This window comes from Tinamus guttatus, unplaced genomic scaffold (genome assembly GCF_059628265.1).
Source record: "Tinamus guttatus ecotype Peru unplaced genomic scaffold, ASM5962826v1 Tinamus_guttatus_pri_ptg000025l, whole genome shotgun sequence".
NCBI classification, from domain to species: Eukaryota; Metazoa; Chordata; class Aves; order Tinamiformes; family Tinamidae; genus Tinamus; species Tinamus guttatus.
Window position 1 is genome coordinate 1,614,557 of NW_028288559.1, and position 11,343 is coordinate 1,625,899.

General features: G+C 38.0%; 1 protein-coding gene across 1 annotated transcript; it reads left to right on the forward strand.

The window, feature by feature from the left end:
• Window positions 1-260: 260 nt before the first annotated feature.
• ZNF830 (zinc finger protein 830) lies at window positions 261-11,116 on the forward strand. Its single transcript, XM_088526370.1, has 10 exons — window positions 261-391; window positions 508-607; window positions 960-1,077; window positions 1,799-1,832; window positions 3,174-3,388; window positions 3,724-3,814; window positions 4,444-4,507; window positions 7,267-7,347; window positions 8,693-8,769; window positions 10,626-11,116. The coding sequence occupies exons 1-10, from the start codon at window positions 261-263 to the stop codon at window positions 10,807-10,809; spliced, it is 1,095 nt and encodes a 364-aa protein (XP_088382496.1). The 3' UTR covers window positions 10,810-11,116.
• Window positions 11,117-11,343: the final 227 nt, after the last annotated feature.

Consider the following 11,343-nt stretch of genomic DNA (forward strand, 5'->3'; position numbering starts at 1 on the left):
CTGGACAAAAGCGGATAAGGGCAACTTTGTGCAAAACAAAAAACAAACAACAACAACAAAATATCTTTTTGCAAACCAGGTATAAAAGGTGGATCGCCTCGGGCAGGAGGGGTTGTATTTAAAAGTGCCTGAGCGTTTCCGTGTTCATTTGGAAAATGGGGCGTGGCTCTATAAGCCCCGCCCCCTCCCCCGCACGGGGGCGTGGCCCAAGAGGCCCCGCCCTCTCCCCTGCGCGCGCGCGCGCGACACAGCGGCGCAAGATGGCGGCGGGCGGGGCGGGCGGGGCGGGCGCGGCGCGGAAGCAGGTGCGGCAGGAGGAGCTGCGGCGCCTCATGCGCGAGCGGCAGCGGCAGAACGCGGGCAGGAAGCGCCTCGACTCGCCCTTCGCCAAGTATCCTCCGGCCCCGCTCCCTCCGGGCGGCTGTCCCGGGGCGGGAGGGAAGGGGAGGGGGAAGCGGGAGGGTGCGGGGCCCCGCAGCGGCTCGTCCTCCCTTAACGGCGGCGCAGGTACAACAGCCTGGGGCACCTGAGCTGCGCGCTCTGCAACGCGCCCGTCAAGAGCGAGCTGCTGTGGCAGACGCACGTGCTGGGCAAGCAGCACCGCGAGGTGAGCGGGCCCGCAACGGCCGCGCCAACGGCCGCGCCAACGGCCGCGCCAACGGCCGCCGCGGGGGAGGGGAGGGGGTAGCGAGGAAATGGCGGCGGGGGGCGGGGCTGGGGCCCCCGTGGGGCCGCGGGGTGGGTTGGGGGGGGGAAGGGTTTTGTCGGGTAAATCTCCTTGGGGCAATCCCAGGGATTCTGTGTGAGAGGGTAACGCGAGCACCAAGCCTTGTTCTTCATGTCGGTGACGTCTTTTTAGTGATGTTGTTCTGGAAAAAATGTTAGCCCTGCTACGTGTGCTACGCTTTGAACTGCCATTCGAAAGTTCCTGACAGTCTTGTGGATTTTGCGCTTTGCAGAGAGTTGCGGAGTTAAAAGGCACGAAACAGGCAGCGGCTGCCCCAGCTGCTAGCACATCGTCTCATCCTGTCAAGCGAAAAAACGACACAGAAAGTACAGAATTAAAGAGACCGAAAGGTAATGGCACGAAAATACTTACAAAGCGCTGGCAGAATCAGAGATTTTGCATCTTGAATGTGTATAGTTGCCAGTCCAGGAAAGAACTGTTACTTTGGTAACTTCTGCCGCGTTAGGGGGTTAAATTAAGTCATGGGGTGGTGGGTTGGTCTGTATAGCATGAGAAACAGTATAAATTAAGCGGTGGAAACACTTGTCTAGGGGGAGATTTTCACTTGCCTTTTCAGTGAGATCAAACTGGACCACAAGCCGTTCGATAAACTTTCTCATAAAGAAGGGAAGGTAGTTAAATCTCTTCCTATAGGACAACTTAATGAAAATGTATGAAAGTGCTGCATTTGTGCAAACATTTCAGATGTTTTCTCTATTTTTGAAGAATTAGCTGTGTGCTTGCAAAATACTTTGTTGTTCATAGTTCATACACAAGGGTTATTTTTACGTTTCTTTAAGAATCATAAGACAAACTACTGTTCTGGGCTCATAAATTATAGGCCTAACTAAACACTGCACATCTTTGAGAGTAGCTTTATTTGTGTGCGTAAGCTTGGTATTCTTTGTAGTATTTGTAGTACCTGTCAGTACCTGTTGGGAACGTTTAAATTGCAGCAGTTCAGAAATTATGACAACAGGCACCGTCTTTATTGCTTCCAGCAAAACTTTTATTTGAAGGATATTTCTTTTAAAAGAATAGATTGAGAAGTGACTCTTGGCTGTTATACAGGTTCAGATGATAAGCCACACACGTCTACATCTGGGTAAGTAGATTTTGTGTGTTTTTTATAACTGTGCATGAACTTCGTTGTGCTCTCACCTTGTTCTTCCTCTTTTTCATTTCCCAGTTAAGGGTAAAGATTCAGATACCAGTCAGCAGATCCCTGCTTCTGTTCAGAGTTTCATGTGGGCGCATGGAGTTTGTCAGAATCATTCTTTGTATTTAACTCTAGATCTAGTCTGTGACAAAACAAGAATAAGTTTAGTATGATGATATTATGCAGTTTACTAAAATGAAAATAGGTTATGGCGTGTGCTCCAATCTGTAATGCTGTTGTATTCCACATGAGAGCCTGAAGATAAATTATATACTACATATGCAAATAATATTTAGTCACAAAACGTACTAATAAAATTTATCAACAGGTTTTTACTAAGATATTTTCATTTCTTGAAATTCATGTGAATTCCTATCTTCCAGATGAAGCCTTTATCTTAAAGGTGTTAGCATACTTGACTTCAAGAAGTTCACTTATTTATCCCTCCTGTATGCATCTTGGTATCATTTGAGGGTATTTTGATAGCCGTGTGGGGTTGGGAGGTATCACAAAGGCAGGTAGAACTCCTATATGCTTCTACATTGGGTAAATTATTATTATCTTGCACTAACGTTAAGCATTATTAACCCTAATAGACATTGTTACCTTATGGGAGTTCCTTTTTTTGTGTGTATAAAATTACACAGTTGTGAAGTTTGTTTATCATCAAATTGGTCAATATGATTAACTTTTAAAATATAGCAGGAAAAAATGTTCAGCTTAGAGATTTGCAGATATCCTTAAAAAATATCTGGAGTTTTACATTGCCAAGACTGTGCAGATCTTCCTAGTTTTAAAGTTAATATGTGTCTTTGCAGTTCTGAGCTGCAATTAGTACCCAGAATGAGTAGCTGCATGAAGGATATGAAGGTCTAAGTGATGTTTGTGAATCTTATGAATTTTGTATTTAGTGTATTTATAACAGCTACATCGATACACCTAACTCTGACCGTGAACATTATATTATCTAAATAATTTGCGTTCCTAAATATTACTTTGTTATAGGATGCTCTTATTAAATTGTTTTGAAGCGAATATAGGAGTACAAAAAAATTGAAATTTGAATGTTTGCCGTACAAACCCGAACATTTCTCAAGAAATTTTAAAGAAATCAGCAAATAATGTGCTGCTGCCTTTGGACAACGGCTACACTAGCTACTCTGCAATTTAGTATATAACAAAATATTGAGAAGATCATTGTATTAACAGATTAAATTGACTTTAGATGCTAGACTGTAACTGATTTTTGTGAAGTTTCAAATGTTTATTTCTTGTGTTCTTTACTAGGCTACCAGCAGATTTTTTTGATGAAACAGAGCAAAATGGTGCAAAGAAGTGTCTTGCAAAGAGTCCAGGTCCCAGTTTATTGTCTGGAAATTATGATGATGATGATGATGAAGAGGAGGAAGAACAGGAAGATCACTCAAACAAATCATCTGTTACACATAAAACTGAAATTCCGCCCCCAACACAAGAAGGAGTAGCTAATTCTTTACCTCCAGGTAGTGATGACTGTAGTAAATAATTCAGTGAGGAGAAGATGTGTGATGGAGGGGCTGTGATTGATATTTTTATGTAATGCTCACTAGGATGTGGAAGGAAAGCAGTGAGAGAGATTCTTGGGTAGTTGGTTATTTTATATTTTTTTCTCAGCCTGTTTACCACTTTTATGCTGTAATTTTGTGAGGTTAAGTAGAATAATGTTGGTTGTTTGTAGAATAAGGTTGCTGCTTTGTTTTGACTTGATTCAGTAAGATAGTAATTTAAATTCCTCTCTAGTCAGAATTTTGTATAGCAAAATGTTCAGTTGTTCATTGGCTTTTGTCCTTTCTTACAGACTTCTTTGACAGCAAAACTACTGCTGCACCTATAGTTTCCCATTCAGGATCCATACAGAAGCCAGAGATACAAGAGAAGGTGGTGGAAAGGTAAGCAGTCATATGAAATATTGATAAATTGGGGAACTGTAACTAAATATTCCCCTTTCATAAAATACTTGTGATCGTTCAGAAATCTGTCTTGCTGTTCTTGTAACCAGAACCATCTGTGCATAATTTCATCATCCAGCATAATTTCAGAATAGTATTTGACATCTTACAGGCAGGATTAAAAAAAAAAAAGGCAGTGGATCTTTTAGATATCTGTGTGTGCTAGTTTTTATACAGGCTACTTCTGAAGTTTAGTGTCACCTACTGCTTTTAACTGTTTAAAGAAAACTATTGACTTACTCCTTTAATGATAGTTATGTTCACTTAAGCTAATACTTGAATAAGTGCCTAGACTATCAAAAGTAGAGATTCTATTGGTAAAATATTTCGGTGCTTGAAACAATGGAAAGGATAGTGCAGGAAGCTCAGTAAGCTTATAAATTCCTTTTGTGCTAGATAAATTCATTTCTTCAATTTGGTTTTTGATGAGTATAGGTGAAACTCGAGGCACAAAAAGCTTATTTCATTTCTAGATCTTTCTATAAAGTGGATTTTTTTTTCTTACCTATTTTATCTCCACATAAAGAATATAGAAAGTATTAACTCAGGATAATAATCCAACATTTCAGGAAAGAAAACACAGCTGAAGCTTTACCAGAAGGATTCTTTGATGATCCTGAGGTGGATGCAAAAGTAAGTGGTCTTGTATTTCCTTTCTGCTAAATATCATAATTTTCTGAGTAGTAAGGATACTTTCTCAGCTAATTAGTTATGACTAATGGCCAGAATATAGGAAAAGGACTGAATTATTTCATTATGTGTAATTAGAAGAAATGAAAGGGAGAAGGAAGAGTTTGTTAAACCATCTGCGAGATGGTACTTTTTGTTTCCTTCGTGGGCTAAAAGAAGCAAGGTTATCAATTGACTAAAATGCTAAATTGGGATTTGGAAGATCCACTTGTTTTTATTCCTGTAAATGGCCCCAAGAAATGCATTTCTATGTGTCTGCTTCTGCCTCTGAATGGGTAGCGTAAAAATGCTTCTGTAATGTGTTTCGAGGGTTCCGGTTGAAAAGTTTAAGAGTTGGTATTAGTTTGTATTGCACCTACACAGACTGCCAGAATGAAAAACAACTAGACTGGGACTAGATTAGCAACTCTAGTCCTGGCATACTACAGCAGCAAACTTTATCTTAACCCTCTGTCATTTTACTGGTATGGTTTTTATTTGCTGCTTAGAAAGAAAGAAAAAAAAAATAGGGGGAGTAGAAAATATGTTGGGAGCATTCAAGCTGTTTGTCCAAAAACAGTCATTAAAAATCTTGTGATCAAAATCAATCAAAATCTATCTGTTATAATCATAATCCTGTATCTTGCACAGTATCAAATGATCATCAAAATAACACTGATTTTTTGAAATACAAAAATAGTTTAGTAAAATTTACCTCATATTTGATGGCTTGCTTGTTACCTTATCAAAGTAAAGTGTTGTGGATGTATGTTTTGTTTTTCAATGCTGTACTTGCTTTCCTTGAATATGTGTCTCTTTTGATCGCACTCTGGAAGACTGTTGGTAAATGTAAATTTGATGGTGAGGTGGGGTCATGTCTCTGGATTAGGAGAACTTTTTAAATGAGGCTTCTTTATGTTCACCTTGTCCTGCTGGCACAGGCATAAGCTGGTGTGTCTTTTATTTGCTGTGGTGAAATTCTCTGTGCACCACGCATACACATGGGTTTGGTGGCAAATATGAGTGTGCATGCGTTCAGAATCTTACTGAATAGTGAATTTTTGTATATTGAAATATGTAGCTGAAAAAGATGCTTCCATTTCTGCTTGCATATGACTAAGTATGACTTGAAGAGTGTATTACACTCTTCAAATACTTCAGTTTTGCTGAGAGGCTAGGGTAAAGCAAGAGTGTCAGGAAATGCAGACCTCCTTTTATCTATTGAGGACCCTGGTTAGATATCTTTATTAAGCTGATAAAATTTAAAAATGGATAGATGTTCCAACAGGCTCGTCTTTCAACTGCTTGCTGATGCTTTTTGTTTTAGTCAGTCCTTTTCAAGTATAATAGGAAGCTAATAGGAAGAAGAAGGAAAGTGATTGTCATTGGTTATGCTGAGATGATTGCCGTGATTTTGTGTTGGAATCATACATAAAATAAAAATACATTTATCCAGGAAAAAAAAAAAAAAGGAAATTCCAGTGGGCTTTTTGAGGGAGGTTGTGAGATTGAAAAGGACTGATTCTTTACTTCAGGGTTATAAAGCATGTCAATTCTGGATTAGATAAATATTTCAAGGAAGTCATGTCTGTAGTACTTAAATTTATTATAACAAACATAAATAGCTATGAATTACAAGAAACAACCACAGTGTGTAATAACATATTACATACGCACATATTAGAAATAATCATAAAACAGAAAAATGAGATTGGTATTATTTTCCAGTTCTCAGTTTGCTTTGACACTTTTAATTTATTCTATAAACCTAATTAATTCTATTTGATTTCATATAATCATTCAGAAACAAGTGATGTACACAAGTAGTCTTTAGTGTGGTGATGATTGATGTGTTGCCAGAAAAAAGGAATGAATAAAGAAGAAACAAAGCTAGTACAAAAAGATACCATAAATTACTATCCAGACTGCTTGCTTCTCTCAGTTTTGTGATTTCTACCCAATCCAGGACCAGACATCTGCCATTCAACATAAAGATGGGAAGTTGTGACATACATCATTATTTGTGGAAGCTTTGGTTACATGGGTAGATGACTTGGTTTATTTGCCAATATGCTCAGCTAAAAGCACAGTCTGTTTTTGATTACATCTTCGCAGATTTTAGGCACATTCTTACAGCTGCTACTGTTTCAGTCATCTTGTGTTACTAATTAATGCTCTCTGCTATAAAAGAAAAAGCTTTGCAGGTATTCAAGTGATAGGTAGCTGCAGTATTTCTTTTGTTGCTCAACAAAATCAGACTCGATGGGAAATACAGGGAAGTGGCCAGACTAGTTACTGAATCTTCTGATACTTTATTACATTAAAAATTCATAATTCATTACTTCTGGCTTTTGAGATGTGCTGCTATATATGTTTGAACAGGCAACTCGTGGAAGAATTTAAAACTTGATAGACTGAAACCTCTCAAATTTCGAGGCTCAATCACTTCTGTCAGTACAGGCACCCCATACCATCCATTCCTTGTCTGTAGTTCTTTAATGTTACATTTTTAATCCAGGAGTGGAGTTTTTTCCTTCAAAATCACTCGATGGCTGCTGTACTACTCTTGTTCTTATGTGTTACTTATACTGGAGTGGGTTCACCAGATTTTTCTTAAAAAAAGGCATAATATTTTTTCATGTTTTTTTTTTTTTCAGTTTACAGTGCCCAAAGGGTGATCTGATATTAACTGTTAACACACTTGTCTTATTGATATTCCTTAGGTGCGAAAAGTTGATGCTCCAAAAGATCAAATGGACAAAGAATGGGATGAATTTCAAAAGGCAATGCGACAGGTCAACACAGTAAGTAGTGGAATCTATTTTTATTCACTGTTAAATACAGTACACACAACAGAAAACACATTTCATGCAGGACTGCAGAACGACTGACATACTGCACTTGTCAGCTATGTGTTTCACTGTGGGGTGCAGTTAAATGTGCCTGATGGATGAGTAAAGGAGTTCCTTACTTTTTCCACTGCAGCAGTGTTAAGTGGAAAGCACTTCTGATGAGAATCCAGTCATCAAAATATCTGCTTACTTTACTTAACTTGCATTTAAGTAAGATAGCAGATACAGAAAACTGATCTGAAATATCCAAAGAGTGGACTGTAATTATAGGTTCTTTCTTATATTAGATGTGTTCATATTTTAACCTTAAAAGCCTGGCAACCCACCCTCCATATGCCTGTCTTCTTGAAGCAAGGTCTATAAAGCATAGGTGATCTGGGTTTGATTGTTAATTTTAATTTAATAGAAAGGAACCCCAAACTTTGGGACAGTAAAATGAGATTTTATGTACAAGACAAGTTGGATACAACTTTAATTTCTTACTGCATTACTGCATTGTAATGAAAGTTTTCCTAGAATAGGTTTTTGTACAATTAAAGATACCTGATATTCTTACTCTTCCCTTTGAGTATTTGCCATTTTTCTTCAGTTTTAACTATAATTGCTCATATGTTAAATGCTGAGTGGTGCCAAAAAATTATCATTGCGCACTTAAAGCAGTCAGCACTATAAACAGAGTGCACGTTCATACAAAAACAGTAGTGGATACGTTTTGCTAGCATTAGCCATGCACGTAATTCTTCACCTTAGAAGGAATCTTCTCAGTTACGCGTGGACCATTGATTGCATAGCATCTCCCAGACATTCAGATTTGAGAAAGTATATGCTGAAAAAAATAACAGGTTAGAAATACTTGGGGATCTAGTGGGAATATTTGACCATTACTTTCAATGAGCATGTGTGAGGAAGTCCCAAATACTGAGAGAGAGTTCCTGTGTCATCCTTGGAGTATGAATGTGCATTGTTTGCTTATGCTGTATTGCAAATAGTAGTGCATTGAAAAATTCAAAATGCTAAAAAGTAGTTTAGCTGCTTAAGGAGTTTTTTTCTTTTTTTTCTTTTTTTTTTTTTTTTTTAAACACAACATTTCCTTGTGTCCTTTCCACTTAAAATTAATCCAGATCACCAAAAGTCTTTTTCTGCACAGGCCTCCAGAGTCTTTTGTGAAGTTACGAGTGTATATGTAGGAGATTGACACTAATGAGACACTTTTCTTGTGGGGAGGAAACGTGGATATCAAAAAAGAACAGCAGTGACAGAATTAAATATAATTTTTCTTAGAGCATTTCTGGTTTAGATTTCAGAAGCAATAGTGGCAGAAGAGGATGAGGAGGGACGGCTGGATCGCCAGATTGGAGAAATTGATGAGCAGATGTAAGTAGATCAGTTCTTCCTCAAACTTTCTGGTCTGCAGCGGGAATGGGTATCTATATGACTGGACTCATAAACATTTTTAATATTAATCTTCTATGATACTAGTTTACATTAATCACCTAGGTATTGGTGACTTGGAGGACAAGGGTAGATTCCCTCAAATTAATACATAATAAGAACATATTTTGGTGCAAAGCTATGTAATTATTTGCTAAGGAAGGTTGCACTAAAAATCACTGAAAATAGAAAGCAGGCAAGGGCAAAATGAAGCAATAAAATATAAATCCTTGAACCGTCCGCCTGCCTTTGCCTACATTAAAGTTATAATTCTCTAAGTTTTGAGTATTTTTTTTTCTGTGAATTCTGAGTGAATTTATATGAACATACTTAATAACCAGTTTCTTTTAAACAAGGTCTTCACAGCAAACAAACTAAATTTTTGCAATGAGGTTTGTGTTTTGATCATTCATCTACTGTACTGAAAGTACTGTTCTGTAGTTATCTCTCCTTGTCTCTAACAAAAGTTTTGTTTTTTTTTTTTGAGTAATGCACTTAATTACATGACATTTTGTTTGTTTGAAAAGCATTGGAGCAATTGGAGAAGCATTAGTTCAAACTCCAAGTAGCCTGACGAAAACAGATTATTGTGACCGTGATGCTTAGCATGTGCAAATGATAGAAAAGAAACTTAATTCTCACTTCAACAAAACTTTCATCAAAAAGGAGATATTAAAAGGAGATACTAGCAGATGCTTCAAAATTAGCTTTGGTGGTACCTGAACATCTTTTAACAATGATCATGGCATTTTGAAGAGGACTTGAGATGCAGTATACTGTATTTGAGTATTCATTTTAACCTGTGTTCAAAAATTCCTATGTACAATAGCGTTTGAAACTACTAGTAATTTCAGAACTTCACGGTCTGTCTAGCAGAAGTTCTTCAGATAAATCAGGTCTTCTGTGCAGGGTGAGAAAAACATCTTCTGCTTTACTTTTAAATATTCTTTGAACTCCAGAATCTTACCTTTAAGCATATGTCCCCATGAGCATATTCAGTAGTAGAAATAAAGCAATCTATAAAAGAATTTTAGGATGCTTCACTCAGTTTTAATCAAGAACATTTCTTAGATCATGGTGAAGTAAACTGAGAAATTATGAGCTGCTCTTTAAAAGCATCTGGCATGCTGAATTTGGTCTGGAATACAAAGTACAGTTTAAAAGCACAAAGTACCTATCTAAAAATGCCATTCTTGGTTTTTGGATTTGATACTTATGCCAGTGTAATGTCTCACTGAACTTCCAGCCCTGCAGACTTCCTTTGGTTTAGAATTTCCTTTTGGTTAGTTGGATTTTTTTGCATGTTCTTGAAAGTTATAAAGAATCTACAAATCGAAATAATTCCAGTGAAATTCATGTTTTCCTTAGCCTTCATACAGGTGTGGATGCCTGTCAGTATTCTGTTGCAGGTTTACAAGGGGAAATAGGATCTGGATTGTGGCTCTGTCTAACAAGTAAGAATAAAACAAAGAGGGATTTTAGTCAGAGGCTCATCTATTTGGTATTTTCAACAAAATATACTATGAAAATTTCTAGAATTTTTATTAATTTTTGAGAATAGAACTTTTGTAAGTAAGTGCAAAATAGGAAGTCAGGAATGAGTTGAGGGGCCCTAGTTTAGTGCACAATCAGTGGATCAAGGCTATGAGCAGCTGTGTTGCTCTTTCTTCAGTGCACGGGAGTGTCCTGGGAGCGCTTTACATGTCAGGAAGCTTCACGTAGATTTGGGGAAGCAAAATGCAACGCTTGAGGAAATGCTCTGAATTGCAAACACTAAGAGGCAATTTGCTTTCCACCAGTGAGTGTTACCGCCGTGTCGAGCTGCTGCGCAACCGCCAGGACCTGATGAAGGAGAAACTTAAAGAAGCCATGAGATTAACAGCGACACAAGAGAAAGAGGATGAAAGTCTGGGTAGTGAGGATGAAGAAGAGCTGCAGGACTTGCTTTCCCAAGACTGGCGGGTGAAAGGAGCTTTGTTGTAGCATTTCTGCAATGTGGTTGATACCCTCTTTACCTGTGATGTGACTTCCGTTATCAGAAGTGAGATGCTTTTGTTAAAATATTTATTTAAAGAGGAGCATGAGATGGTAAAGAGACAACCATATAAGGAAAAAAGAAAACCTTTGTAGAGCTACCGATTGGTGTATTTCATGCTGTAAAAACTGTATATTGCAAATGTTTTACAAGGTTGAATGTAACTTTCCAATTTAAAATACTGATTTCCTACGAGAGATATTTTAATGGAATTTAAAGAAATTTTATAATCTGTAACCTTTTGGGAACATGAGATATGTACAATAAGTTAGAGGCAGTGGCATTGTGTATGGATTTAAATTGCTAGCAAATGTTGATAGTGTTTTCCCCACGAGGGGATGGAATAAAGGAAACTCTTATGCATTTATGTTACTTTCAAAGCTTCAAAACTCTCTTCCCTCCCCCATCTCCTCCCCAGTAAGCTCTGTAAGTCTGTTACAGATTCTGTGGTGTGCGTGTGCCAAGCTCAGCCACACTGTGCG